Consider the following 24,266-nt stretch of genomic DNA (forward strand, 5'->3'; position numbering starts at 1 on the left):
AAAGCTTAAGTATAAGAAATCATCTCTATTGGTCAAATGGTTTCTGAGAAAATAAAGGTTAGGTTCATTTTTAGGGTTTTTTGGAGCCCCAGAGGGCTAGGGGTTGGGGGCAGGGGGGTGACTTCTAAACCAAAATTTAGTTTATTAGCATTATAGATTAAGTTTAAGCAATGATCTCTATTGATCAAATGGTTTCTGAGAAAATTAAGGTTAGGTTCATTTTTAGGTTTTTTTTTGAGCCCTAGAGGGCTAGGGGTTGGCGGCAAGGGAGTAACTTCTAAACTAGAAGTTAGTTTATAACCATAAAAGCTTAAGTTTAAGAAATCATCTCTATTGGTCAAATGGTTTCTGAGAAAATAAAGGTTAGGTTCATTTTTAGGGTTTTTTGGAGCCCCGGAGGGCTAGGGGTTGGCAGCAGGGGGGTGACTTCTAAACTAGAAGTTAGTTTATAACCATAAATTAAGTTTAAGAAATCATCTCTATTGGTCAAATGGTTTCTGAGAAAATAAAGGTTAGGTTCATTTTTAGGGTTTTTTGGAGCCCCGGAGGGCTAGTGGTTGGCGGCTGGGGGGTGACTTCTAGGCTAAAAGCTAGATTATAACCATAAAAACTTAAGTTAAAGAAATCATCTCTTTAGGTCAAATGGTTTCTGAGAAAATAAAGGATAGGTTCATTTTAGGGTTTTTTGGAGCCAGGGAGGGCTAGGGGTTGGTGGCATGGGAGTAACTTTTAAAATAGAAGTTAGTTTATAACCATAACAGCTTAAGTTTAAGAAATCACCCCTATTGGTCAAATGGTTTCTGAGAAAATTAAGGTTAGGTTCAGTTTTAGGGGGTTTTTGAGCCCTGGGGGGCTAGGGGGTGGGGTTAGGGGGTTGACTTTGAAACCATAATATGTTCATACCCATAAAAGCTTAAGTCCAAAAAATTTACACGGTTCATCAAGTGGTTCCTGAGAAACCCCCCCCCCCCTGCATCAAAAAAGCTTCAGTTACGTCCCCCTTTAATATTCATTATACAAAAATATTTCTTGAAGTCTAAAAAATAACTACCTAAGTAATAATAAGTAAAAAATATCAATCATTTTAATTAACCAATCAAATTGATCAAAATTCAGTTTAAAAAAAAAAATTGTAAATATTTCTTTCTCACAAAAAACTATAAAATTGCTTTAAGATTGTTAAGAAGGGGATTCTTTGACTGTCTTCAGCATAATATCTAATTCTAATAAAAATTAATTACCATTGTATTAGTGTTATTTTAGCGCGAAGCGCCAAAAATTGTTTTTAGTGATTTTTTGGCGCGTAGCGCCAAAAAATTTTTTTAACACCTAAATGCAGACCTATAAGAGGATATTTTTCTATAAGGAGGAGAGGGGCCACCTAGTGGAACTGAGGAGCTGAAAAGTACTGCATGTATGATCAGAGACCATGATATTTCTCTAATGGACCCTTTGGTCCGCATGGAATTATATCAATCAAATTAGAAGTTGCGTAAACTAGAAGTTTTTTGACTCGCTTAAACATTAACTCCCCCCCCCCCCCCCCTCCAACCCCATGTTAATTTAATATAATTCAAAATTAGATTTAAATTTTTTGTCTCTTTCTCGCCATTTTTTGCCATTTGTCTCAGACTAACTGTATATCTGTTTTTTTTTTTATTTTAGTCCAGTTTTGTTCAAAGTTTTCAAAACACCCTCGATTGACGAGCAGTACATCCAGGAGCTTAAGAAACAACGTTTTGTTGACGCTGGCGTGTATCAAAATCCATTTACCAAAGGTTGGAGGACTACAAAAGAAGACAGAGTAGACTAATAAGGTAAACACTTTCTATTTTATTAGGTATATTTTTATTTTATTTAGCCAGTAGTCCAAAATAATCACCCACAACCCTTTCTTTAACTATTTGTTTTTAGGAAAAAGCTATTTTGATGTTTGTTTTACTAGTTTTATTAGATTGGTTATGGTGTTAAATAGAACTTGGCGTTGAAAATATAAGCATCTTAGAAGACGTCCAAGGGTGGGTGTAAAGAGTTCCCCCCCCCCCCCCTAAACTTTGAAACCCCTCAAAATTAAAAGGTTAGACTTCCCTCATATACGTAGTTGGTAAACAAAAATAGATGGCCAGAAAAATTAAAATTTTAACTTTTCCCCTAAAATTATTTACTTCTTGTATTGAGATATTTACATCTTTTTATTTTTTTTATGTAGATCTAAAATATGGAGAGTGTCCGTACAGCAAGAGCTAGATTGGGCAAGTAAGGATTTTTTTAAACTAATTTTGGTTTTACTTTCTACGATCATATTTGTCCTTGCTATTTTTAATTTATCTTATAGTCTCATTTCTGGTTTTAACAGTTTCAATTGTTACTATAAAAAAATAATTCGACAAGATCTTTTAAAATTTTGTTATGATGAGGCATGTAATCTAGGTACCTATACTTCTTCAAATTAAAAAAATTATTTAATGCTTTATCGTAAATTAGCGTCTATTCCCCTAGAACCTTATAAGGCTTTAACTTAAAACACAACCTTTACGGATTTTACCCGCAACCTACTTATCCCTTTCTAGATTTCCTATGGGATATTATCTCTGCAAACGAAAGAATATCTTGTTTTTAATTTCGTAGAGGAATCAGTTTTCATGAAAACTAATCTTGCTTTTATAATATGGTTTCTAAATTATAATTCATTCCAGATATCCGTTGTTAGTGGCTGAATGTGGTCCCCAGACAGTCAAATATGGTCGCTGTGTTGGCAACGCATTCGGTAGGTTCAACTTATTAGGTTCAGTGTAGGCATAAAAGCAAAATCCAGACAATTAAAATTATTATATAATAAACTTGAGCATCTAAATACAATTAGACGAAAAAACAAAATATTCTGTGTATTCAGAATTGCATGTTGCATTAAGAGCAGGGTTCCGGAGCCGGAGCCGGGAGCCGTGAGCGGCAACATTTTTGGTGGAGCCGGAGCCGTATTTTTCGTTAAAAACGGCTCCGGCTCCGGACTAGCTAAAAATGATTTTTAAAAGTAATATTATAATTTGGCAACGGTCTATTTCCATATAATAAACTGAAAAACTATTGTTACTTAACAATTAGACACACATCCTTCTACTTTTATATAGCTTTAATCAAATAAAAGCAAAACATTTTATATTATTTATTTTATTTTATCAAATTTAATAATGAAAAAAAAATTGATATATTAATTTTAAGGTAGGAGCCGGAGCCGCATCAAAATTATACGGCTCCGACAAATTAAGAGTATTTTTTTTATTTAGCTGTCTAAAATCATAATATCCAAAATGTCTTTGTATACCTATTAAGTTTCGGGAACAGTAAATAGTTTCCTTCTTACACAAATGATGAAAAGCATATTACTTTAAAGGTTGACATGCTATTATGGTCAAATTACGTTGAATTTCTAAGTTTATTTACATCATGATTTTCATCAGGTCTACTTGATAAAAACCCTTATGAAAACAATGTTAGTATTCTTTAGTATGATAATATTTATTTTAGATGAGGTCCGCAAGCACCAATGTTCTCAAGAGTTTAAAGAAATGATGGATTGTCTGCGGGCTGCGGCCAAAAATATGAAAACCAAAATATGATTCATACAGTTAGTTATTTATTGCATCGTATTATAAACAGCTTTCCGTGGATATAAAAATGTACAATTATAGGATTAAACCCAGTTTTGATTGTACATTGTTATATTCGTAGAAAACTGGATATGATACGATACGATGATTTTTCAGTGTGGCCGAAAACCGGCTATTACCGACTGGATATTAATCGGTTTCGAAGCCATACTGGAAAAATATTTACATTCATATAATCAGTGACGAGGATGTGGAATCTAAAGAAAAACTATTTGTAAATTGACTTATTTAAAGTGCAAGTTAGTTTGCCTTTAGATAAAATATCCCTCAAATGCAGCCAATTTTACCTCCTTTATTGTATGGTAATAAACTGAAGAAACCAAAACAAAAATTTCACTAACAAGTCATTAAAAATATGTCAAAAACACTAGTAAACATATATTAGTTAATTAGTCAAAAATGATATTACTACAAGAATAATGTTTTTAATAATTTCAGATGTTTAGGTTTATAAAAAGTGTGTTGCCACAATGTAGTAGTGCCAACAGATTGGGGTTACGAGATCTACACACGGTTAGAAAGAAAAGATTTTATAAGAATGTCAGTGTTGTACAGAATAATTCTAAGTTTGAGATTAATCTAGGTTGGTGATTTTTTTTAGTACAATCACAAAACAACAAGGATGACAACATCCATAAAAGCGAAGTTCTGAAAGGTTAGAAAGCTAACATTACCACTTGTAGGTAGAGTCTCAGAACATGTTTTAAATGGACGTAAGGGCATTCTGGTAACGGTAATAGAGTTGCTACGCTTCCTTGATCGTACCTAATTGTTATTGGAATCATCATACAAAGGTTGAAATCGATAGGACAATTCAAACATGTCTAAAATTAACGAAAATAACTTAACATTACGGACGAACCCTAATTACAGAGAAGCATCGCTTTTAATAAGTATAATTAAGCCAATAAGCGATGCAAAGAATAACTAAAAAATAATCAAACCAATGTTTGTTGGGTATTGATGGAAGTTTGATTTTCAAACATGTTTTAATGGCCTTGTAGGATATAAAATACCCTTACCTAAAGATGTTTTGTTTGTCTTTGTCTAAAATTCAATACTTTATTGTTATAAAGGACAACCGTCTTTTATTTTTATTACTTATTTTGTTTAAAACCTCGGTTTATTTGATAATAAAATGAATATTATAATTTATATTAATTAATAATTTAGATAACAAAAAACTAAAGACTCCTTGTGGATCAACGTTTCAGGTTAGAATTTTATTAAAATCTGCATGATTTATATTATAAAGAAGTAAGGTTTTGTGTTTGTTTTGATACATAGGATCTCGGAAATAGCTTTATTATTTGGTATATGTATTTAGGAGAAACTAAGGGTCGTAATAGGATATTGTGAAGCCTTTAGAGGCTGGGGGTGCTATCGCTAGTTATTAATAGTGCAGCTCTTCTATAGCAAGTGTCCGTCTCCTTTCTATAGAAAACATTTTGTAGTAACTAACTTGGTTAAATATTTTAATATATGCCATTTGAATGTTTTTATTATACTATTACAGAGTACCTACAAAAGTTTTTAATACATAATGTTTATTTTGCGCTTTGGTTTGTGAATACTATCAGTGTTACTTGACCTTATCCTAGCGGTTGCGCCGCTAGCATCTAGAAGGGAAGGGTAGAAATAAAACCAATTCAAGACTTTAATCTGAAATACAAATTAGCCTAAAACCATCCCAGGACCTACGTAAAGCTCCCTAAAATAAAAAACTCAATTAGTTCATTAGTTACAGAAATCTTAAGCTAAATACAGAAAATACTTTATGTACTACTTTGTATTATAATTTATAAATGTGTCTATTATTAAGGTTAACAACGAGGCTCTAGCACATATAGTGGCCAACGAATGGCTGTCACAGGATGAGGAAATTTTTCTGAATCAGATGCATGTCACTGGTCTCTGCAATACTAGCATTGATAACCCGGGCAAAGTTGATAATAAAATACTGGTCAGCTCTATTTTAAGTAAGTATTGATGGCATTGGCTACTGATTTAAATGTTTCGTACTGACGAGGCTGTTGTTCAGACAATTCTGCTCATTGGCACTTTTTAAAATTGCAATGGGTTGATTTTTAAATGAATATATCATTGAAACTACTTTGATGAAATTAATCCTTTTTTACCTGTCAATTATTGATTAGGTCAAAAAGACAACCAACTCTTTTATTTTACATTCTTTTTTCTGAACGCCCTACCTGCATGGTAATGATCCTGTTTGTGACATGGCCTTGCCCTTACTATTAACTATTAATGTCGTGCATCTAACATAGCAGCAGTAGAAACTATTTTCATCGTCTTTGGTTATGGCGCGTTGCGGTGTCGAATCAAGGGGGGGGGGGGGGGGAGTTCCGACACATTTGCGTCAACCTTGTATATAGGCTTATCTTTGGACTGAGAGGATAGGTTATTAAAGATAAAATCATTCTGAATTGGTGAATTTTCCCAAATTTTAAGATTTTTTGGAGAGTTAGAGGTCAACTCATAAAACAAAATATGCATCTTTTTGAATGTTATTCACATGTTTGAAGAAAAAACATTCATATTTTGTTTCATAAGCTAACCTCTAACTCTTTTTAAAAACCCAATTTTTTAGTTTTTTCCCGTACAGAGACCTCCTGGAGCTCTGGAGGCCTATCCAAAAAATCTTAAAATAAGAATGATTTTATCTTTTATAACCTATCCTCTCAGTCCAAAGATAAAGCCTATATACCAGGTTTACGCAAATGTGTCAGAACTCCCCCCCCCCCCTTTTTATTCCATTTCATAACCTTACCTCGGTTGATTATTTATCTTAATGTCTTTTTATTGTTTTCTTTTTCAAGTAACTTCTTTCCTTTTATATTTCTATTACTATTGACTGAGCCCCCTACTAATAGATTATAAAACTATCCCAAGACCTAAAATAAAAAATCCTAAAACAACTCTGAAACATATGGATAGCATCCCTAACATCTATTCAGTAGTCATTGAAAACTTAAGCTGCTGTAAACAAAAAAACTTTAGGTATGTAGGATGTTTCATATTCTTTTTTATAGATTTTCTGAATACAGACACAGTGCTATTTTATGCCGATGATCCACCCGCCTTGTTAGAGCTACAGAAATTAAACTGGTCGCCCATTATCAATTGGTTTAACGAAAGGTTAGACTTTAAATTTAAAACCATACAATGAGAATTTTGTCCGATATTAGCTTTTTAAAAATGTGTTGAATAATTGAAAAAATGGACCAAAAAGATAAAAGTGTAAGCAAGATAAAAAAACATATCTTGAATTTGTTTCATATCCCTAAATAAACGTAACATGATGTGTGTTTCAGAAACTGAAGCTTATTATAGGTCCATAAAGGTTTAAAACAATTTTTGAAAAGGGGGCAGAACATTTGAGTACTCTTTCAAGTGACCCCCCCCCCCCCCTTAGGAGACGAAGCCGCTAGTAAAAGAATTTAAAGATCTTAGGATTAAAGATTTAAAAATTGCGCGATTAGTTTTGCTACAAAAGTTCAATATTAAAAAACTTTCTTCAGATATGGTGTTAATGTAGAGCCAACATTGGATATCTCGCCACCCCATGTGTCCCAAGAGCACATTGAAAAGCTAGAGAAGCATTTGCTGTCCTACAATTTCGAGGCCCTGCAGGGGATTTCTTTCGGGTGTGATGCCATCAAATCCTTGATACTCACCTTAGCTGTTATTGATAGAAAATTGACGGTTAGCCAGGCTGTTAAACTTTCTAGATTAGGTAAATGCTTTAGAATATCATATTAGCTAATTTTTTTTGTTTTGCAGATTTTTTATAACTTTGGTATTCACGTTTGTAAGTCTGAACGTAATTTCTACAAATTGTCTATATCCTACTTTTGATGATTTTAGAAATTCCTAAACATGGATTGCTTGAAATTAAATAAAATTTACATCACATTCAGTAAATAAGATTATTCAAATTCCATTTGCCTTAAAAATCAATAATGATATCGAGATACAAAAGACCTTTTTTGATGCGATAATAGTTATATATCGTATCGTATTATAAACATCTATCCACTTTATAAGAATGCACAATTATAAGATAAAAAACTAGTTGTGTTAGCCCCGAGATGCCTAAGGCACGTGGTAACCAAACTGATTTTAATATTATTATCGTACATTTTTATATTCATGGAAAACTGGATATAATATAATACGATACATGTTTTTTTCAGTGTGGCTTAAAACCGGTTCTAATCCATCCGATATTAATTGGTTTCGAAGCCATACTGGAAATATATTATTTATTTAGAGCTTGAGTTCCAAACGGAGAAGTGGGGCAGTGTAGAATGGGCTCACGACCTGGAGGGACATGACACAACCAGCAGGCTCGCGGCTGCTAATATATTCCTCTACTACAATACTGTTATTAACACCAAACGAGAGAAGAACATCCAAGCATAGTTAATAAACAAACAAACAATGTCCTATCAGCCTAAATTCTATAAACCAGTTTTCCTGCAGGATGCCGTTGCTTCCATAAATGACCATGTTAGTTGCTACGGTACTGTTCTTACAATACGATATCCAAGTGCAAGCAATAAACCTGTTGTATTTACCATTGATGATGGAACAAGTTCGATTCCCGCAGTTTTCTTTGATACAAAGCAAATAATGGTTGACAATATTGATATTGGGAATGATGTGATAGTGTACGGGTATGCTCAAATATATAGGGAGGAGTTACAGTTTAAATGTGACAGGGTTAAGTTTGTTCAGGATACAAATATTCAAGCTGCGTGGATTAATCAAGTTTTAATTAATAAGAAAAGATCAAATAATGAGAGATAATATTAAAAAATTAGGTAACATTGATAGTTTGGTGGGTTTCTATTATCATACTACGCAGAAGATTTTAAATGTAAGTTGGAACTAAATAAAAAATAATAGAATTTTTGGAAATATGATTTTATGACGCATAAAACGTCAAGACATTTTCTCTTAAGATTTTTTTCTTCAAATTAACGAGCAAGCAGGTAGAAAATATTGAGACAAAACTTCTACTAAAGAATTTCTCTTTTTAGATTCTGCTCCCCAACACAATGAAATTTTTGCTTCTACAACGGAAATATTTAACAAGTTCATTTTTAGTTCCCACTTCCGTTTCAAATCCACTGTGATCCTCTATCTTGTTTTAATATCTAATGATTGTTGAAATATTTGTTATGCTTTCAGACTTACAAAATATAAACGTTACAAAATGAAGTTGGTCAGGTTTTTGATGAAGCTGAGCCACGAGACAGTTACTATCGAACTAAAAAATGGAACACAGGTATTTAGAATGAGGGAACAAGGCCAATTTGGCCAAAAGTAGATTAGCAATAACAATATCAACTTTTTTTGTATAAGATACAACACTAGTATTTTCATTAAGTGTAAAACTATTGATTATTATTTTTTTAATTCTGACATCGAAAAAAAACTCCTTTTGCTTGGATCTTGAGAGGATAACGAGCAATAAATTGTTGGTTGAAAAGTTTATACACTGATAGTTTGTTTAAAGCAATAAATCAGTATTAAACAAAAGTACCCAAAGGCTTTAAGACAAGGAATGATAGAATGTGTCTATAAAACTGTGAATACTAATTTAATTAACAATCCAATTTTCCCTCCCTCCCTTTCATTTCTTATTTTACATGTTTAACCTGCTGTATCTAATTTTGTAGGTATATGGAAGCATAGTCGGAGTGGATATTGCCATGAATACGCATTTAAGAAATGTCAAGTTAACAATAAAAAACAGAGATCCAGTGTCATTGGATCAATTATCCATCAGAGGAGATAATATCAGGTAAACTAACTAGTATATTATATAGGGATGGCAATCCGTCAAATTTTTGGACCGGATTCGGATTCTTACAAGAATCCGTCCAAAAAAAGGCGGATTCCGGATTCTTATTTTTGGCGGATTCCTGATTCGGATTCCGGATTCTAGCAATAATTTTAATGGCTTTTTTAAAAATAAAAAAAATTTAAGTGTTACATATGCCCTAAAAATTAATGTTTTTGGTGTTCTCTATAATTCACTTCCGAGAATAGAACCAAATTTTAAAAGATATTATATATAATGATGACAATCTTTGCCTTCATAAAGGCGGAGTTGAATGAAAAAACTCAAGACGCTAATTTTAGCCTACCAGTCAAGAATCTCAATCCGCTATTAAAAAGCAGATTCCGGATACGGATTCGGATTCCAAAATTGACCAAAATTTGGGAGGATCCCGGATCCGGATTGCCAACCCTAATATTATACCATGTAGTTTTCAAAATAAAAAAATAGAGTAGGCTATTGGTTATTGGCATGAATTTACTATTCTTATTCAAACTAACTCTGAATGTAATGCCTTATTTATTTTGCTTAAAGATGTTATCCAGTATAGCTTCGAAACCGATTATTATCCGCTGGATTAAAACCGGTTTAAGCCATACTAAAAAATCATGTATCGTATCGTATTATATCCAGTTTTCTACTAATATAAAAATTTACAATCATAATATTTAGGCCTTCGGCATCTCGGGTCTAACAAAACTGGTTTTAATTTAACGATTGGTCATTTTTATATCCGCGGAAAGCTATTTATAATACGTTGCGATAAATAACTATTATCGTTTTCTTGTGATTTATGCTAATAACATTCAACAGCCAAAAAAAAACATTCAATGTTTACTTTTTTTCTTAGATATTACCTGTTGCCCGACACTCTCCCACTTGAGAATCTGCTCATTGACGACGTACCCAGGAAAAAGAAAACTGATAAGCCTGGCAAGGGCGGAGCCGGAGCTCGCGGCGCCCGCGGAGGCAATCCCCGATCAGGCCGTGGACGAGGACGTGGTCGTGGCGGCCCCAGAGGACCTGGAGGTCCACGTGGACCTGGTGGTCCAAGGCGTTAAGTTGGCTGTCACAGTTGGGACCTGATTTAAAACATCATACTGTAATATATTCTGTATTTTCTGATGTATTAATTTTTTTGTAATAACAAATTGAAAGTATAGTGTATACAAATATCGCCCATTTTAATTTTTAAAACAGTACTAAAGTTTTTAACATTAAATCACTAGGTAAGATTAAATACTTCAGAAAATGCTTTATAAATATTTCTGTACAAACTTCTTGTATGGAAGTATAACTCTTGTACTATTTATGTTTCTCTTGTTTTGTTGCATTTTTTAATATTATTTTCCGCAATATTTGATAACTCAGATTTTTGAAAGAAGAGGTAGGTTGTGCAAAAATTCCGTAAATGTGTGAGTTTTAAGAATTTAAATATAAGTAGAACTCTAAAATTTGGCATGTCAGTTGCTTTAATGGGGTATAACGTGGATATGTACTATATTGTACTATTAGAGCAACTGCCATACAAAATTTAGAGTTCTACTTTTCTTTTAGATTCTTAAAACTCACTCATTTACGGAATCTTATCACAACCTACCTCCCCCTTTGTAAATTATGCTGCCCATTTTGATATTATCTGAATATCATAGAATACATTCACACTAAACCTCTGTAAAATATTGTTATTTCAGATGCTTTTCTAAATGGTGATATTCTGTGTAGTCTAAACAATTTAGTAGTCAAGTCAATTAAACCAAAGGTGAAGTTTATGTCCTAATCATTTTTATTATAAATAACTACCTAGTAAAAGAAATTATGTTTTTTTAATTATAATTTTGGATAAAAAAAATTTCATTAAATGAATGCTTAAAGAATTGCTTACTCTAGCTGTTAAAGTTAAAGAAAATATACCTACTTTTTTCAACAACAAAAAAAACTTTCTCTGAAGGGAAAATATCCTTTTTAATCAAATATGAGATAAGCACAAAATTAAATTAAAACATAAACTTCATAATGTTGCACTTTAGTCACAAAATGTCTAGCGGTAAAAAAATGAGACGGCCACCCCCCTTGCCGTTGACCCTGCCCCCGAACGAGGATCAGTGGGGGCCAGGTGGCGCCCCCCTCCAGCCTGGTGATGTCATGGGACCACCCCCTGTTCCCCCACTACAAAGTAATATAGGTAAAATAATAATGAACAAGAGATTTATAACCAAGACATTTACCTGGCTCAAGTGATGGGACCTTTTTCGTCTGCTAGCAAATTTATTTTATATAAGTATCCGAAAATTGCTTTCCTATTTCCGACACTATTGGCGTTTTTTTTGTAAAAGAATACAGTTTAATGCCTAAATACATTTTACCTATCTTTATCATTATTTATATTGTATTTCACTATCTATTCTATTGACAGAAAAAAAATCTTAATTAAGGATTTTCTTTGATGTACATTATTGGTTTTGGTAAAATCAACTTCAGTTTTAACTTAGTATTTTCTATATACCTACTATTCTTTATTTAGGAAGATAATTTAGTGTTTTCTTAAAGTGCCTGTCGACGAGCCATGCCCTCCTCCTCTCTTTCTAAAGATATTATAGGAGTGGGTAGTTTAATTTCCCTATGCTAAAACCCATTGGGGGTTCTACCCAGTACCCAATATAACCTAAACTAATAATCTAACTTTGCTTTTATATTAGTCTTGATATTTTATGATAGTGACTGAAATGATGACAGTTGCCAGTATAAGTGACCTGGCTATCTCAGATGTGGACGAGGAACAGAGGAAAAGATTGGAATTCTTTCTCAATCAAAAGAAACAGCTGGGAGAACTCAAATCAGAGGATGACTTTGAGAAGATTTCTGAATTAGGTAACTTTTTTGACACAAAAAGCCACAGAGGTCGGTAATTGAAACACATAAAAAAACTGATATATTGCACATTTTGGGTTCTTTATATGACCGCTGAAACTAGAAAACTAATATGTGTTGTTGAAAATTGTCGGTGCTTTCACTCAAACCTTCTTTTGACCATCAAAAGCTACTTTAAACCCATATTTATATTTTTTTTCCAAAGAAAAATATTTTCAGTATGGCTTCCAAAATGTTTAATATCCGCTGGATTAAAACCAATTCTCAGCCATACTAAAAAATTATGTTTAGCATCGTATTACAGACAATTTTCCAAGAATATCTAAATGAAAACCTTAAAATTGAAACCAAATTTGTTAGCCCGGGGCTATACAAAAATGGTTTTAATCTATCATATAAATTTTCATTTTAATATCCGTGGAAAGCTCTCTATAAAACGATGCGACAAAAAAAATGATTCTAGGAGCTGGAAATGGCGGTGTAGTGCACTGTGTCCGCCACAAGGAGACAGGAACAGTTATTGCGAAGAAAATGATTCATCTCGAGGTGAAACCCGCCATCAAGAAACAAATTATCACTGAGCTCAAGATTCTTCATGACTGTAACTCTCCTTATATTGTAGGTAAGTAAACTTGAACTGGTATGACTTGTACCGCATAACCCGCGACCGTGGCTCAACACGTAGCGCATCCGCTCGTCGTTGGGAAGGTGATAGGTTCGATTCTCTGTCCGACATCGCGTTAAAAAGACGTTAAAAATGGTTCCTACTGCTGCTATTTCAGATTCGCGACATAAATAGTTAGAGTAGGGGGAATGCCTTGGCCCAAAACAGGCGCAACTCATTACCATGCACAGTTAGGACTTCTCAGACAAAGGTCGTGCAATCAAAGGGTTGGTTGTCTGATGGGTGTTGATACCCTAGGTGATTGAGCGTGTCACACTGCAATTTAAAACGCAGATTATGTTCAAAGGTGACGTGGAGAGGACTTGTGCCCGAAGCGTCACCACGTCCCTAGAGTCCATAGTCAAAAACTTGTACCGCATAATGTCGTCGGTATGATGTGATGGATTAGAAATTGATAGTTAGAGGTGAATGCCTTGGCCTGAAACGTGTCATTACACCATGCTTTTGATTGCTTAGTTTTGGCCTTAGATCTAATGATGAATTGTGAACCACCTACTCTATTTTAGAGGTTATATTATAGAAAAATTTAAGGCAAAATAAATTTTCTTAAAATCAAATAAAAATCAATATATAATGAATCGATAGGTAATCTATTTTACAGTAAAGAAACTTAAATTCTATTTTTAAACAAAAAGTTTGGGAACAAATTACAATCGATTTTATATTTACGTAATACGTATTTATGGAATATTTATTTTTTTGTTTCTAACGGGCAGTAATCTTTACCTTTTCTAACAAATCAAGTAATGCTTTATGTGCTTTCTCGCTATTTGAATGGCCTCAATAACCTCTAAAACAAAGTAGTAGTATGTGTGTTTGGCTGTCTAAATAAAGTTGTGCGTATTCTGCCTGTTTTCTTCGGATTCTATTTTTATTTAGCTTCGGGTCTCAAAAATTCTTTATAGACTTTCTATAAGATTTTTTTTAAAATTCACAAAAAGCACAAGTTTTCATGATAATTAATCTTGTTTTCAAATATTTGTTGTTACCCAGGTTTTTATGGCGCATTTCACTCTGACGGCGAGATCAACATTTGCATGGAGTACATGGACGGTGGCTCTCTGGACCTTGTCATCAAGAAGAACGGCAGGATACCAGAGAAATATCTTCGCAAGATTACATACGCTGTTTTAAGGTTGGTTTCAAACTATTTATTATTATCTTTCATTTATAGTCATTCCTGGCTTTTCACGGAATATTTTAATGTACTTTTCACATGTAATAGGGCAGTTAAAACAACAGATGATAACAATACACAGTTATGGAATCTTGACGAAAAAGATTTTTTTATCCAATCTTGACAAGTGAGGTATTTTTGGAAAGAGGAATATATATAGAAAACGCCTATGAAAATTAGAAAATCCGCAGAAATCATATTTGCAAGTTATTTGCAAAAATCTGCAATGTTAATTTGCAAAATTAATTTCATGCCTTAAATGACTTATTTAGAAAAAATCTTTTTATGAAATGTGTTTATTTATAAGTTTAGAACATACTTAGGGCAAAAAAAATTTCTTTAGTGTTACTTTTTTCACCTTATATATGAAAAAAGCAGTTTTTCACATTTTATGATAAAAAAAGGTATAGGAACAAAAAATATGTTTTTTCTTGATGTAAACACAATAATTGGCATAAAATCTATCATCCTAAATGTAAAAATCAGTTATAGAATCCTTTTTAGAGCAAAAATAGTGCAAAAAGTAACCAAGACATTTTTGCGAAGTATGAAAATCTGAAGAAAATAGTTCTTTTTGATTTTGATATACATATCAGATAAATGTATATAAAATTAGTGATCAAAAACTATAAAACAAGTTAAATTTTTTTCAACCCTATCATTGATTTAAATGAACTTTTAGGTTTACTTATTACCAAAGTAGCACATAAAAACTCTTTTTATTAAGTTATTAAACAAAATAAATTCAAATCAACAATTAGGCGTTTTTTATAATGCAGTAGACCATTTTGTAGTTGGTTTTTTTGGCATTTATTATTTTTAATTACATCTTAAAAAGAGTTTTTATGCACTACTTCGGTAATTCTTATACCTAAAAGTGCAATTTAATCAATGACAGTGTTGAAAAAACTTATGACATGTTTTATAGTTTTTAATCACTAATTTTATATACATTTATCTGGTATGTATATCAAAAGCACAAAGAACTATTTTCTTCAGATTTTCATACTTTGCAAAAATGTCTTGGTTACTTTTTGCACTATATTAGCTCTAAAAAGGATTCTATATCTGATTTTTACATTTAGGATGATAGATTTTATGCCAATTATTGTGTTTACATCAAGAAAAAACATATTTTTTGTTCCTATACCTTTTTTTATCATAAAATGTGAGAAACTGCTTTTTTCATATATAAGGTGAAAAAAGTAACACTAAAGATATTTTTTTTGCCCTAAGTACGTTCTAAACTTATAAATAAACACATTTCATGAAAAGATTTTTTCTAAATAAGTCATTTAAGGCATGAAATTAATTTTGCAAATTAGCATTGCAGATTTTTGCAAATAACTTGCAAATATGATTTCTGCGGATTTTCTAATTTTCATAGGCGTTTTCTATATATATTCCTTTTTCCAAAAATACCTCACTTGTCAAGATTGGATAAAAAAATCTTTGTGGTCGAGATTCCATAACTGTGAATATTTGGATCATGGAAAGAAACCAAAGTAGCGGGTCTCGTCGTATTTTCACAGTAGCTTTTGATAGGTTTTTTTTCAGGTTAAGTAAATGTTAATGATTATTGATTGCCCCTTAAGATTAGAGCCCCCCCCACAGTGGCTAGAAATAGGAGAAACCCTACTGTGAAAATACGACGAAGGCGCCTCTTCGTTTTCTTTCCATAATCCATGATTCCCATATATTTAACTAGCGGCTACGCCCCTAGAGGCCTCTAGGGGCACTTGAGGAGGAGAGCGTCGAATTTGATAATTCAATTTCTTATTTTAGATTTTAAAAGAAAAAGTTAAAAAAAATTTACGTTTGACGTTTATTTTTCGTTGAACTCTCTTTCTAAAATTGGTAAATTTTTAAAAAATTTAATTTCTCTAGGGAGGGTGGTGGTACCCTCCCCCAAAATAGTTATAAACCTTCCCGGGACATATGAGAATCTACCCTGTTAAGGAGAACCCAATCGGTTCAGCGGTTAGCGAGATCCTTCGGTACACACAGACAGACACACAGACAGACAAACATCCTGTTACTTTAGTATAAGGATAGAATACACAGTTAACTATTGGAAAGATAGAAACTGATCAGTTAGGGAAAAGGCTAGAGCGAAAAGTATGCTCTCATTAACTTTCCTTAATTGAAGGAAACTCGGACAAATGGTAGCTATATAGAGAAGCTTTGCAACTTAACAATGATAGTAATCAAGTAGTTTAAATATAAGTTTTACGATGTTTTTTATATACCTTTCGAACTTGTTAAATAAAGAAATTATCATTTTAGAGGGCTTCAGTATCTTAGAGAGAAGCATAAAATAATTCACAGAGATGTCAAACCTTCAAATATTTTAGGTAACTTACTTTAAAGTATTTACATTTAAACTTCTTAGAACTCTGTAATTTAAGGGTAGAAAAAGCAGAAGAAAAAAAACCAAAGAATTAAATAAAGAACTCTAACGGTTCACCAGTTGTCGAAATCAAATATACAGACAAAAAAATACTATTTTAAATACATGGGCTTAAAAAAGGTTTCCAACTGCTGCTATGTTAGAAGCTCATTAAAACTAGTTAGGTATAGTAGATTAATTCCAGGGGTATATATTTTTCATAATCTCATAATACAAAACAAGAAATATTCAGTATTTTTAATACATAAATCTGAAAAAGAAATAGAGGGGGGGGGATGATGAAATTCAAGTATGATAGAATTATACTATTATACACCCTTGAATAACACTTTTATTTATCAAAGAAAAAATTGCACAATATTTGTCCAATATTAACATACAAACTCCTTAAATTGACATATTTGTTTTCAGTCAACTCTGCCGGAGAAATAAAAATCTGTGATTTTGGAGTTTCTGGTCAGCTCATTGATTCCATGGCAAATTCATTCGTCGGTACAAGGAGTTACATGTCGCCAGAGCGGTTACAGGTATTTTATCATATAGCTTTGTTTCAATAAGGATTGTTTTTGATAGGCAGAAAAGTTTCGTATGTAGGGTCTTCTTGAAAAGCAGAGCTTTTAATCACGGCATGCAGGACACTTATAAACTTATCTTTACCGTGTTCTCCTATTTGATTATTAAATGCTTTGTAAAGCTAAAAAATAACATTTAATTAAAATAAAACTTTCATGCCTTGTTACGTCTGTTTTTCGGTAGCTTCTTTAAATGTCTTTCTTTATTGGATGTTGAAATGTCCTACATAACTTAATTACCAGATATTTTTATATTCAAACCTCACTGTATCTGAGATATTTCTTTTTGTTTAGGGATCTCAGTACAGCGTGGCAAGTGATCTCTGGTCCCTTGGATTATCTCTACTAGAAATGGCATTAGGATGTTATCCCATTCCCCCACCTGACCCAAACTATTTAGCCACCATATTTGGACCTGTCTTCACTGAGGATCCAGCAAATATGATGCCTGTGCCATCACCTCGTACTCCTAGGACACCACACACAGGTAGGACCTTAGGACCAGGCTAATATGATGCCTGTTCCATCACCTCGTACTCCTAGGACACCACACACAGGTAAGACCTTAGGACAAGGCTAATATGATGTTTGTTCCATCACCTCGTACTCCTAGGACACCACACACAGGTAGGACCTTAGGACCAGGCTAATATGATGCCTGTTCCATCACCTCGTACTCCTAGGACACCACACACAGGTAGGACCTTAGGACCAGGCTAATATGATGTTTGTTCCATCACCTCGTACTCCTAGGACACCACACACAGGTAGGGCCTTAGGACCAGGCTAATATGATGTTTGTTCCATCACCTCGTACTCCTAGGACACCACACACAGGTAGGGCCTTAGGACCAGGCTAATGTGATGTTTGTTCCATCACCTCGTACTCCTAGGACACCACACACAGGTAGGACCTTAGGACTAGGATAATATGATGTCTGTACTATCACCTCTTAGTCCTAGGACACCACAGACCTTAGTACCATACTAATATCTTGCGAATTTTGGGGACTTCTTTTAAATCTTGATTCCATCGTACAAACCAGGCTTTTTCCAAACTTATCGACTAACAATTTTAATCTACTTAGGTTGTAATTTTGTTTATTATAATTGGGGTTGCACATCAATTTCCTTGTTCCTTACTAACATCGAAAAATGCTCTATATAATATTTGTTAATTAGATTTTTGTTCTAGTTGGAAGTAAACCTATGGCGATATTTGAGTTGTTGGAGTACATAGTGAACCAACCACCCCCGAGGCTGCCCAGCAGAGTTTTCTCTAATCAAATGAGAGATTTTGTTGATACTTGTCTGAAAAAGGTAAACATAATAAATTTTTTAAAGGATAAGACAAAGATTATTTTTTTATATAATATCAAGAAGCAACTTTTACTTAAGAAAATATAACAACAGCCTAAATCTCAAATTCGATTGACTGACATATATCCATTTTCCAGATAAGCCTAATGGATAGATACTTAGACAACAGGAAGGGTGGGAAACATTGGACCTTAAATTACCCTAGAACCCAAATTTTATTTTTAAAATACACTCATTAGGTATGCCTTAAGATCCCTTTATATACGGTGAAAAAAAGTTTTTTGTGGTCATTGGTCTTGATAATATTCCTATCTTTATTATATATTTTAGAATCCGGCTGACAGACCTGATCTTGCTACCCTCATGTCACATCCTTGGTTGAATGGGGTTGATCAGGTAATAAATTAATATCTACTTAAATATACACACCCTGTATTTTCAAAAACAGAGAAAAAAATTTGTTTGTTTTTCTAAAAAAAAATTTTCTATTTTTAAGTTACTTAAAACTGTCATATAGATTCAAATTTTTACACTTTTGGGACACCCTGTGCATGTTTTTAAAAAATTATGGTTTTTGCCCATTTTTGGGGGGAAGGAGTCGTTTTAGGGCCCTAGAATATTTCTTAATTTTTGTATAACTTTTCAAGACACATCATTTGTTATTTATGCAAAAACCGAACCTTTTTGCCGTTATTCACCGCCAAAGCGAAATTTTGACGTTTTTTGCCGTTCCCGAGGTTCTAATGGGCATTTTTGGTAAGAAAACGTTGATTTATCAAGATCACTCTGCAATACTTTTATTTAGGAAATTTAATTTACTAAATTTCATGTGAAGTAAAAATTTTTGTGCAGCTAACCTTTTTTTGTCGAGATGGATTTCAATTGTTAAAACAAGAAAATGAAGTGAATATAATATTGATTGATTGATTGATTGATTAGCCATAGTCTCTTAGGGTTTGGACCTAAGTAGTCATGGAAGTGAATATAATATAAATAATTGCTATAACATAAGTAATAAAAGAAACAAAAATCATGTGCATTCGAAATTACTTTTGACAAAAAGGGGGAGGTCATTTTCTAGTAAATTCCGTAAAAGTGTGTAAAGGTGTGTGTGTTATAAGGCCTAAAAATAGTAGTAGAACGATAAGGTGCTCCCTATTGTTCTATTCAATAGGGAATACAAATATATAGAGCACCTTATCGTTCTACTACTATTTTTAGGCCTTATAACACACACACCTTTACGGAATTTACTAGAAAATGACCTCCCCCTTGGTTGGATATACAAATTTTTTTACTTCACATGAAATTTAGTAAATTAAATTTCCTAAATAAAAGTACTTCACAGTTATCTAGATAAATCAACGTCTTTTTACCAAAAATCCCAATTAGAACCTCGGGAACGGCAAAAAACGTCAAAAATTCCGCATTTGGCGGTAAATAACGGCAAAACGGTTCAGTTTTTGCATAAATAACAAATGATGTGTGTTGTAAAGTTCTACAAAAATGAAGAAATAGTCTAGGGCCGTAAAACGACTCCTTCCCCCAAAAAATGGGTAAATTTAAAAACATGCACAGGGTGTCCCAAAAGTGTAAAAATTTGAAAAATAGGCAAATATTATTGTTATTAGTCAAAATCTGTATCTATATGACAGTTTAAAGTAACTTAAAAATAGAGAGAAAAAATTTAAAAAGAAAACAAATTTTTTTTTCTCTTTTTTTGAAAATACAGGGTGTCCAAAAAATAGGAAAATATTGATCTGGTCAGAAAACACTATGCCCAAACATACTAAGACACATATTAGAGTAATTTGAAAAAATAGCCAATTTGAACCAAGTTTTAGCACTACAGACGCAAAAAAAGGGTGTCCCAAAGTGAAATTTGACAACCTTTTATTCCCGGGTGGTCCGAACCGTTATATACCACATATGCCCACAGATAAAACACAGGATTTAAGCCAAAAAAATGATTTTTTTCGGACAGGTATTTTGGGTATTACGCTAAATATCCAAAATACACTTTTTGTTGGACACCCTGTAAAATTAGAGTTTTGGCCTAAATAACATTATGTGCGCTTTTTACATGAATAAACCATCATTTTGGTGTATAAAATGTATAGGTTGGATGTAAGATTGATGAAAAAATTAATTTTTAAAATTGTGAAAAAATGGGTGTTTTTTTAATTTTTGTCACACACCTTCATAGATAGCTAGATATCTAGACATCCAGGGACTTTGAAACTTTTTTTTGGCCATCCAGCATCCTTGAATCACCCAACGGACCAAAATAAAGAGTATTAACAAAATCGGAGAGGTAGTGCAGAAAAGTGGTACATTTTGTCAAATAATGCACCATTGATATTTGTGCAAAATTGTCTTTAATACGTTGCTATACAATATTTCCATTATGGCTGAGAACTGGTTCTAATCCAGCGGATATTAATCTGTTTCGAATCCATATGGGAAAAGCATTTTATTTTGATTTGATAAAAAACTGACCCATCTATGACACCTTATTTTTTTTTAAAGTAACTGCTTAAACCTTTTTATTTTAGGATGACTGTGATGTAGCTGCTTGGGTTCAAACCATTATCCGCCTTCCCCTTCCTTCACATTAATACGTCCCTGTCATAGTTGAAATCATAATTACCTTGCCGCGCTCCTTATTATTAGATCCAGTAGATACTGTTCACAAGTTTAATTGTTTTAGTTGAATTATAAGTGCTATCATAATGTCAAAAAAATAAATATTTATTAGCCAACCGGGAGTTATCGCACAATAATTTTTCAAAAATAAAACAAAAACATTGGTTTCTATTATATTTGTGGGGCTTATTAATACAGGAAATTTTGGTTCTAATGATGATTTTATTAAAGATTTTTTTAAAAATATATATATTAAAATGATTAAAGTAAATAGCTGTTTAAACAATACCTATATAGGTAACTTACTAATTTTTCATTAATATTACAATCAATTAAATTTTCTACCTACTCAACCCAGTGCTTTTAATTAATCTGAGTTATTTTAAAAGAAATTGTTTTGAAAATAATAATCCCCATATCTACCTATTTATTTATATAGCTACCTAAATAAATTTTTACAATTTCTTTTAAAATAACTCACATGTAATAACTCAATGCTAGAGTCATTGTTACATAGTTTTATCCCAGTGTTTCATAATTCCAACTTCATAAAATACATGTTCTTAAGGTTGAAATTTTATACAATCTCTTATATAAAAAGTCATTTAAAAATATGTTTACAAATGATAAAAATAACTTTTTAATAGAATTAACTTCATGCTATTGTTCTTGCATTTATCAAAACTAAGATGGTGGCATTTTCTCACTAAATTTGTCAAAATCACCTTTGTTATTTATCAGAGATCTTAAGGGATAAGACAATGGATGATATATTAATATTCATTAAGAGATATAAGTTTTCCGAAATTGTAATGTAGGGAGTAGATTTGAAATCTGCATCAAATTTTAAGGATTTTTTATAAAATTCGTTTTTTGTATAATTCTTTATCTAAAAGCGGAAATACAAATTAAGTTAATTAATTTTGGCATCTGTGATTGGTGGATTTTAAAAATCTGCGCTCTGATTGGATGTCGTACATCATTCAACCAATTAGAGCGCAGGTAGTTTAAAATCCACCTATCCTATTGGTCAAAATTAATTAACTTAAAATGTATTTTCGCTTTTAGATAAAGAATTTTACAAAAAACGAATTTTATAAAAAATCCTTAAAATTTGATGCAGATTTCAAATCTACTCCCTACATTAAAATTCCGGAAAACTTATATCTCTTAATATTCATCCCCCCTTTATGATGAATAATTTACTAGAGTTATTGGTTAAAAAGTTTAGACTGAAACCAACTCTTAAAATTCTTAAAACTACCCAGTTTTTTAAAATAATGACGTGTATTTAAAACTTTGGGTACCAGTGTGATTTACAGTCCAATGTTTCCTCCAGCCCAGCAAAACTTAGAATTAGGTTAGAAATCAACAATTACATGGCATGTAAGCTAGTTACAAATTTTGGAACTTGCGCGGGAGGGGGGAGCCTTAAAATTCGCATTTTAATTGTTCTTATAATTACTAGCTAGGTGAATTTGGCATACTTTGTGAAAAAAGTTATCCTTTCTTTAAACAATCATCAATTTAACTACACGTAGCTTTATCCTTTATCTATATTTCATATCCTCAAAGTTTTGCTTGTTTTTCGATATTTATGAAACTTAAGTTGACCTAAGTCTTGCATAAGTTAGACCAAAACAAAACTTAAGCTTAATTTATTTATCTAACAATGTTTAAAATGTTAGTTAAGCTCTACTACTCAAGGCCTAAATCTAATGCTTATTTATCAACTATATAAAAATGAATATTAATTGTTCAAGTTTATTATAATTTGAACTTAAGGTGCCTCATTCTGCTTCTTATACTTCTATAAAAGTAACAGGATGTCTGTATGTCTTTGTAAAATGAAAGATCTCACTGGACCGATATGGTTTTTTTTACAGTGAAATTTCTTATCTATCCAAGGAAGATTATGTAACTATTTCTGGAAGGGTACCTTAACCCTTCAAAGAAAAATCGCCCCTGGAAATAAATTCAACCTTGTTTATTTTTATATCTAAAATTTAAATTTGTGGGTCGACTTACTCCCCTCCTGCCATTTCTAAAAGAGGCGTAGCCATTAGTTAATATTTAAATCTCTAAATGTGGCATTTAAGAATTTAATCATAATTTTCCAATTCCTTCTAATTAAAAATAACCATTATAATAAAGAATATTAAAGAATAAACTTTCTTGTTGAATAATATTTTGTATTATGTGTGTGTGTAATGTTATTAATATTTTGTGTAGTTCACTGTAAAATGTTGCTGGAAATTATTATCTAAAAAATCAACTTTAAAGGCCGCTAACGGCCAAACAGTTGAACGCATAGATTATGCTAGCACTAAATTTTATTAGACAAAAGAAGGCCTACAAATAATCTAGAATGTCATTAATCATTACTTCAGCCGTTTGGCAGCTAGTAGCCTTTAAAGTTCATAGATTTTTGGAGATGGTCGTAACCAGGAACATTTATTGTGAACTGCACTATAGATCAAATATTTTAGTATTGTAATTTATTAGATTTATTTAACCAAAGAGAATCCTGGTTTATAATCATATTACTCTGTGAAGCGACCTATATGAAATCGACGCCATTAAAAAAACACGGGCGCTTCACATCTCTAGTAAGAATCTTAATAAAATTAAGATGGATTTCGCATCAAACAATTTCATTGAATTAAAGTTTTTATTTCAAAACGAAAGATACGTTATTAAATGTTTTAAAAGGTTAATGTTGTGTTTTGTCACATAATTGTTGGTAATTTGTAAATTTTGCAACTTTTTGAACATTATAAATCTATTTTCATCCTCTTTAAAAGTTGTGCATTTTATCCATAGCTATATTAAGTCGGTTTGTTGGTTTTTTGTATTAAAATGGATCAACTTTGAATTAAAATTACTGGAAAATGGGAAAAAAGTTGATCATGAACTAATTACCAAATAAATGTTCTCACAAATTAAACAAGTTATTTTTGAAGTTTTCAATGTGATGGTGTAGATATAAATTATTAATCTATTATTTATGTAGATGTTAGTTTTATCAAATAAATGACAAAAATTTTA

The 24,266-nt window shown here is 32.2% G+C and overlaps 3 protein-coding genes and 1 long non-coding RNA gene across 7 annotated transcripts; all 4 read left to right on the forward strand.

Moving 5' to 3' along the window:
- Window positions 1–1,665: 1,665 nt before the first annotated feature.
- l(2)k14505 (ATP synthase mitochondrial F1 complex assembly factor 2 homolog l(2)k14505) lies at window positions 1,666–8,883 on the forward strand. Of its 2 annotated transcripts, XR_013880430.1 has the most exons (10): window positions 1,666–1,817; window positions 2,210–2,256; window positions 2,697–2,767; window positions 3,526–4,251; window positions 4,842–4,882; window positions 5,491–5,647; window positions 6,719–6,824; window positions 7,208–7,422; window positions 7,960–8,568; window positions 8,799–8,883. XR_013880430.1 is itself a non-coding variant. In XM_080163488.1 (9 exons), the coding sequence occupies exons 4-9, from the start codon at window positions 4,107–4,109 to the stop codon at window positions 8,109–8,111; spliced, it is 816 nt and encodes a 271-aa protein (XP_080019614.1). In that variant the 5' UTR covers window positions 1,666–1,817; window positions 2,210–2,256; window positions 2,697–2,767; window positions 3,526–4,106; the 3' UTR covers window positions 8,112–8,883. The 2 variants fall into 2 exon arrangements, 1 of the variants encoding a protein (XP_080019614.1); XM_080163488.1 differs by having other exon boundaries at window positions 7,960–8,883.
- On the forward strand, window positions 8,832–11,232 carry LOC145321857 (putative small nuclear ribonucleoprotein Sm D1). Of its 2 annotated transcripts, XR_013880431.1 has the most exons (4): window positions 8,832–8,979; window positions 9,374–9,498; window positions 10,388–10,663; window positions 10,786–11,232. XR_013880431.1 is itself a non-coding variant. In XM_080163489.1 (3 exons), exons 1-3 carry the CDS (start codon window positions 8,908–8,910, stop codon window positions 10,596–10,598), a joined length of 408 nt encoding a protein of 135 aa, XP_080019615.1. In that variant the 5' UTR covers window positions 8,832–8,907; the 3' UTR covers window positions 10,599–11,232. The 2 variants fall into 2 exon arrangements, 1 of the variants encoding a protein (XP_080019615.1); XM_080163489.1 differs by having other exon boundaries at window positions 10,388–11,232.
- On the forward strand, window positions 11,165–21,320 carry LOC145321855 (dual specificity mitogen-activated protein kinase kinase 1-like). The gene is made up of 11 exons (XM_080163487.1): window positions 11,165–11,299; window positions 11,568–11,722; window positions 12,256–12,408; window positions 12,872–13,030; window positions 14,087–14,228; window positions 16,557–16,624; window positions 17,092–17,207; window positions 17,547–17,739; window positions 18,448–18,572; window positions 18,903–18,968; window positions 21,128–21,320. The coding sequence occupies exons 2-11, from the start codon at window positions 11,575–11,577 to the stop codon at window positions 21,188–21,190; spliced, it is 1,233 nt and encodes a 410-aa protein (XP_080019613.1). The 5' UTR covers window positions 11,165–11,299; window positions 11,568–11,574; the 3' UTR covers window positions 21,191–21,320.
- Window positions 21,321–21,719: 399 nt separating this feature from the next.
- LOC145321859 (uncharacterized) lies at window positions 21,720–24,266 on the forward strand. 2 transcript variants are annotated; one of them, XR_013880433.1, is made up of 3 exons: window positions 21,720–21,932; window positions 22,719–23,003; window positions 23,318–23,456. It is a non-coding gene; the product is annotated as an uncharacterized LOC145321859 (long non-coding RNA). The 2 variants fall into 2 exon arrangements; XR_013880432.1 differs by lacking the exon at window positions 21,720–21,932 and adding an exon at window positions 23,694–24,266 and having other exon boundaries at window positions 22,689–23,003.

This window comes from Acartia tonsa, chromosome 6 (genome assembly GCF_053477335.1).
Source record: "Acartia tonsa isolate MP-2025a chromosome 6, ASM5347733v1, whole genome shotgun sequence".
In the NCBI taxonomy this organism is placed as follows: Eukaryota; Metazoa; Arthropoda; class Copepoda; order Calanoida; family Acartiidae; genus Acartia; species Acartia tonsa.

Bases quoted from the DNA above. Each gene is read 5' to 3' on its own strand.
- LOC145321857 (XM_080163489.1), top strand. From the start codon at position 8,908: ATGAAGTTGGTCAGGTTTTTGATGAAGCTGAGCCACGAGACAGTTACT. The intron at 8,980-9,373 runs GTATTTAGAATG...CTAATTTTGTAG, and splicing joins AACTAAAAAATGGAACACAG to GTATATGGAAGCATAGTCGG. The intron at 9,499-10,387 runs GTAAACTAACTA...TTTTTTTCTTAG, and splicing joins ATCAGAGGAGATAATATCAG to ATATTACCTGTTGCCCGACA.
- LOC145321855 (XM_080163487.1), top strand. From the start codon at position 11,575: ATGTCTAGCGGTAAAAAAATGAGACGGCCACCCCCCTTGCCGTTGACC. The intron at 16,625-17,091 runs GTAACTTACTTT...ATTTGTTTTCAG, and splicing joins CAAACCTTCAAATATTTTAG to TCAACTCTGCCGGAGAAATA. The intron at 17,208-17,546 runs GTATTTTATCAT...CTTTTTGTTTAG, and splicing joins TGTCGCCAGAGCGGTTACAG to GGATCTCAGTACAGCGTGGC.